At 39.9% G+C, this 5,425-nt stretch overlaps 2 protein-coding genes across 2 annotated transcripts; both read left to right on the top strand.

Moving 5' to 3' along the window:
• Positions 1-221: 221 nt before the first annotated feature.
• Positions 222-2,017, top strand: LOC104816854 (galactinol synthase 2-like). The gene is made up of 4 exons (XM_010545847.1): positions 222-605; positions 913-1,233; positions 1,315-1,466; positions 1,593-2,017. The coding sequence occupies exons 1-4, from the start codon at positions 309-311 to the stop codon at positions 1,813-1,815; spliced, it is 993 nt and encodes a 330-aa protein (XP_010544149.1). The 5' UTR covers positions 222-308; the 3' UTR covers positions 1,816-2,017.
• Positions 2,018-2,517: 500 nt separating this feature from the next.
• LOC104816853 lies at positions 2,518-3,130 on the top strand. The gene has a single exon (XM_010545845.1). It carries the CDS (start codon positions 2,521-2,523, stop codon positions 3,046-3,048), a length of 528 nt encoding a protein of 175 aa, XP_010544147.1. The 5' UTR covers positions 2,518-2,520; the 3' UTR covers positions 3,049-3,130.
• Positions 3,131-5,425: the final 2,295 nt, after the last annotated feature.

Genomic DNA, 5,425 nt, shown 5'->3' with positions numbered 1-5,425 from the left:
AGTTTTCCCTAGAATCGTATTAAACCGGGTCCCACATCGTTATCAAAACAAAATCATAGTAATTAACTTAATTAAAAAAACCATATTCACCGGCTAATTCCTATTTATACCCACGCCTTGTGCCTCCCAACGATCATCACTCAACACTCAAAACATTTTCGCATCAACCAAACACAAACAAACATACTTTCATTTCCTCGCTTCCCAAAACTAAAACTTTCCCATCAACCAAACAAAACACCCATCATCAAAGATCCAATCTTTAACAAAACCCATTTGAGATTTTCCATTTTCTGTCCGGAAAAGGCATGGGTTTCGAGATGAACAACAAGTCATCATCGAAGAGAGCGTACGTGACGTTCTTGGCCGGGAACGGGGACTACGTGAAGGGAGTGGTGGGGTTGGCCAAAGGGTTGAGGAAAGTGAAGAGCAAGTACCCTTTGATCGTGGCCGTCTTGCCGGACGTCCCTGAAGATCATCGGAGACAGCTGACGGAGCAGGGCTGCATCGTCAAGGAGATTCAACCTGTTCATCCGCCGGAAAACCAGACTCGGTTTGCTATGGCTTACTACGTCATCAACTACTCCAAGCTCCGTATTTGGAAGGTACTTGTTAGAATATGTGACCCTCGGTTTATGTGTTTTTTTTTGTATATTATAATGTAAATAATACGAGAAATAACAAAGATATGAATCCAAAACATGTTTGTTATTTGATTGTCTTTGTTTCAAAGATATAACGAGGTTAGAATATTGTTTGGATTTTAGATCATTTTGTATGTTGTCATTGCTATGTTACATCGACTTTGGAGTATTTTCTAAAAATTTTATTTTAAAATATTTTACTCAACACACAGTCTTTGACAGTTTTTATGTTGTCATTGAAAGATATTTCTACATGTTTTGCATGCAGTTCGTGGAGTACGAGAAGATGATATACTTAGACGGAGACATTCAAGTGTTCGGCAACATCGACCACTTGTTCGATCTCCCCAACGGGCATTTCTACGCAGTGATGGACTGTTTCTGCGAGAAGACTTGGAGCCACGCTCCTCAGTACAAGATCGGATACTGTCAGCAGTCCCCGGGAAAGGTGACGTGGCCGTCGGAGTTGGGCCCTAAACCGCCGTTGTACTTCAACGCCGGCATGTTCGTCTTCGAACCGAGCTTGTCTACTTACCACATCCTCCTCGAGACTCTCAAAGTTGTCCCTCCAACTCCTTTCGCTGAGCAGGTAAAGCAAGAAAGCGTGCATATTCATATTCGTTCTCCGAATATATGTTGAAAGACGGTCTCTTTTCTTGTGGAGTTTTAGGATTTCTTGAACATGTATTTCAAGGACATATACAAACCGATTCCGCCGGTTTACAATCTTGTCTTGGCCATGCTGTGGAGGCATCCCGAGAACATCGAGCTTGACAAAGTGAAGGTTGTTCACTACTGCGCCGCCGGTTCTAAGCCTTGGAGGTATATATTATAATGATAGTACTATACGTATACACGAGAGATTGATTAGAAACATTACACAGATGAGTTCTTTCTTTATGGTACGACTCGTCAAATGTTTTTTTTAAGAATCTTGTCTTGTTTCAGGTACACAGGCGAGGAAGAGAACATGGAGAGAGAAGACATCAAGATGCTTGTCAAGAAATGGCGGGACATTTACAACGACGAATCTCTCGATTACGACAAGAACAAGAACGAGATGTATATCCGACAAGACGATCACAAGCGACAGAAAGCCCTTCAGCCTCTTCTCGCAGCTCTCTCCGAAACCGGTGTTCTTCATCACATCAAAGCTCCATCCGCAGCATGAAAGAAAGATACACAGCGTGCTATATTATTACTTAGTTTGAATTTTAGTATACGAGATTGTGCGTTGTGTTCCGGTTTTGGGAAGTTTTTGATACCCAAAACCGGTTTAAGATATCGGTTTGTCTGAGAAGGATGTAGTATTTGTAAATTAAGACTACACAAAATTAAAGATTATATACAAAGTGTATTGTTTTATATGTATTGGCCCATTTCTTGAAACGTCTAATCTGTATTTTGAAATTAATTATAAGCGCGACATATGGATACACGCATGCAAATATATATACACACATGATCACTCCATAATCTTGGCAATAACTTCCCTTACAAATCAAGAACACACGTTAAAAAGGACTGTTTTCTCTTCCTCTGCACTATATAGGAAACTGCGGATTCTGCAACGGAATTTCATGAACGAACCGATCTGAATTCAATATAAATGGTTACGGCTATAGTTCTTTTAAAACTGAAATTAACCAAACAGGAATATAAACAGGAATAATAAAACCTTAACAGAGACGGAATAAAATCAAGAGCGATATAATATACGTATTTGGAAGGTTTTATTTTACAACTTTGGCAAGAAAATCAATATTATACCAAGAAAGCACACCCATTTGTCGTTGCAAGTCAATCAATATGACAATTATAAGAAACCCACCAGAGAGAAAAAAAAAAAACAAAATCAGAGAGAGGAAAAAAAAATATGTCTCGTCTTCAATGGATTTTCTCGGGGATCCTTCTCGTCGCCTTCATGGCAGCAGAAGCGGTTTTAGACGACGAAACGCAAAAAACAATCGACGGAATCTGCAGACAGACAAAGGATTACAGATTCTGCGAGGGAATCTTCGTTGAAAACCTGAAAACTTCATCGCCGAGCATCAAAGATCTGGTGAATGTGACGGTGGGACGGTCGGAAATGTTCTCGGCAAACACGATCTTCTTCATCAGCCAGCTTCTACGCAACGTCGGGAGCGAGAGAGACGGATTACAGATGTGTGCAGATGCTTACGCTAAAGTGAACATCGCGTTCTCGTTGGCTGTCTCGTGGATTCGGCAGGGACAGTACAGTGAGGTTCTCGAGCTGGAAGAGAGTGTTTCGAAGGATGTCGAGATCTGCAAGACGGATTACGATGTTCCGTCGTACGACGTGAATCCTATGATCGAGAGGAACGGAAAGATGACGATCTTGATGACCATGGTTAGGATTGTGTGTCATATGTTGGATCTTTGATCATGAGTACATGTCCATGTTGATGTTCTTTTTGTTTCTTGAATAGGACATGATACAAGAAAGGGAATAAAGTTTTTCGGTCAACATAAAAATTTAACTTTGGAAGAATTTTGTAAGGATAAGGAAAATTAATTTTCCATATTTTTTTTTGATGTAGGTAATTTAATTTTCAATATTTGGGGTGATCATTCTAATTAATCCTTTTTCGCTGGTCAGATGTCCAAAATGGTATGGAATTAAGCAATTATTTCAACGGTTTTTAATTTGATAATTTGGATCAAATGTTCTTTCCAATTAATACATATAAAATATTATCAAAATATAAATATAAATAAAATATGGCCACCAAAAGAATTAACGAGTGAAATTCACAAAAATCCTATATATATATATAGACCGTGATGCTCAGCTAAGAGACTCTACGCTGTTCAGAGTCTTGCGGTTTAATTTGCTGAATTAAACCAGAGACAAATGTGGGATCGGGAACGGTTAAATAAAACGAAGCGTTTTGTTCAGCCGAGGGCAACAAAGTAATTTGTCAAGGGGTTGTTAATGTTGTTGGTGACCATCTTCCTTTAAAACTGGAAAACGCCGATGAAGAGTCTGTACTTCTTCGCCATTTTTCTTGTTTTCGATCTCGGCGTAATCCTCTGTCAGAGCTCGCGGTTCGTGTTTAGTGAGGAGATCTTTGTCAAGTGTAAGGGCCGATCAATGCTAAGGGATTGCTGAGGTTTCCTCGGCCGAGACGTAGGATCCGAACTCGTCAAAGACTGCATGACATTGATCAAAGCGTTGAAAGAGGTTGGAGTGAGGAGACGCCATGTTTGAGATGATCGACTCTTTGCTTGCGGTAGCCATAGTTCTTGGTCCTACTGCGCATGTCATCTATCAGTTCCTGCGTTGATGAGTCCGGTTTTATCCATGACGATGATGATGTATTGCCTATGAAGCGGTATCAGGCCCTCGCAAAACAACTCTGATGACGAGTTCGGTTACCGAGTTTCCTCGGGCCTACATCTCGGCCGGACGGTACCGGCGAATCCACTAGAAGAACAGAAACAACCGAGAAGAACAACCCGGTGGCACTCCACATCACGATCGGAGGCTCACCGAGATTCACCAAGAAAGGAGACGCAACACAAACACACACTGAGTTACAGAACTCACCTAAGGTCACCGACCGCCGTCGCTCCTCCGCTTCGCCGGAAGAACGCCTCAGCCCTTCGGATCGTCTCTCGCTCTCTCGCTCTCTTTCTCTCTCGAACGTTCCTCTTCGAACCACGAGCGTCGAACCATCGTCCTCGAGTAACAAAACATAATAGGGTATTAAACCCTAACTCCGAAACGCAACGTTTCGGAAAGCCTCTTCCTCTTTCGGAGGGTTTCACTTTTCCACCAAATGGGCCGTGAGGCCCAACATTGCCGATGATTAGCATACAAAGGAATATCATGAAAACAGAGCGTAGAGATGACATTTTCACTCTGATGTTGAACATGAAGATTGTCTCTAAATGTATTTTTATAAGAGTTGCTAAACATGTTTTAATACATAGATACATATATATATATATATATATATATTCTCTCTCTCTTTTATTGCCATTTAAAGACTTGAATTATGAGGTCAGTTATAAAATGATCTCCAAGAATTTCGGATATCAGAATTATTTTTTTTGGTTATTGAGTTTTGAAATCTAATTTTGTATTCATGGGTTTGGACATCCCGAAATCTAAGGAAATGGTGTGACATATATCCATGGCATCAAGGCCTGAATTTTGTAAAAGAATGAGTTAGGGAAAAGTTTATATTTTAGTATTAAGAAATATCATGACGAATTTTGTAAATTTTAAGAAAGATTATGGACAAAGTTCATGTCATGTGAACTTCGGGATACACTATAAGCATCATGAATTAGCGAACATATTCGAATAGACAACAAAATAGAGGAAGAATGAAAGAAGTTCACATGGAATTCATTTCGATTTTTCAAAACATAGAAAGAAAAAGACAATTCTTTTGTCGATGGTCAAACCATTTTTTCCTGGAACCAACAACAAGAATGCAGAACTAGTGGAGATAGAAAGAGAGAAACCTTTAGGTGAGCTTACAATCAGATAGTATATGCTCTGTGGTACCGGCTCTCATCTAAGATTAAAGTACTTCTATGTGACCATTTTCTTGTCCAATAACCTCAATAACTTTTGAATTTAATGTAAGATTCACATACACACTATCCAATAATGAATACACAATGCAAAACTTAAGTCATCAAATTTTGGGTCGATACGAAACAACCTAAAAATCTTGGGTGATCAGTGACGAAAGGCAAATGAAAATTGGAGCTTTTCGCCGAAGAGGGAAATCGCGGAACCGTGT

This window comes from Tarenaya hassleriana, unplaced genomic scaffold (assembly GCF_000463585.1).
Source record: "Tarenaya hassleriana unplaced genomic scaffold, ASM46358v1 Cleome26, whole genome shotgun sequence".
Classification (NCBI taxonomy): domain Eukaryota; kingdom Viridiplantae; phylum Streptophyta; class Magnoliopsida; order Brassicales; family Cleomaceae; genus Tarenaya; species Tarenaya hassleriana.
The sequence above is the reverse complement of the archived record's forward strand: the minus strand, read 5'-3'. Positions and strand labels throughout refer to the sequence as shown.

Excerpts from the sequence above, each read along its gene's own strand:
- LOC104816854 (XM_010545847.1), top strand. The coding sequence starts at position 309 with ATGGGTTTCGAGATGAACAACAAGTCATCATCGAAGAGAGCGTACGTG. Across the intron at positions 606-912 it reads CCAAGCTCCGTATTTGGAAG|TTCGTGGAGTACGAGAAGAT; the intron begins GTACTTGTTAGA and ends TTTTGCATGCAG. Across the intron at positions 1,467-1,592 it reads GCCGGTTCTAAGCCTTGGAG|GTACACAGGCGAGGAAGAGA; the intron begins GTATATATTATA and ends GTCTTGTTTCAG.
- LOC104816853 (XM_010545845.1), top strand. The coding sequence starts at position 2,521 with ATGTCTCGTCTTCAATGGATTTTCTCGGGGATCCTTCTCGTCGCCTTC.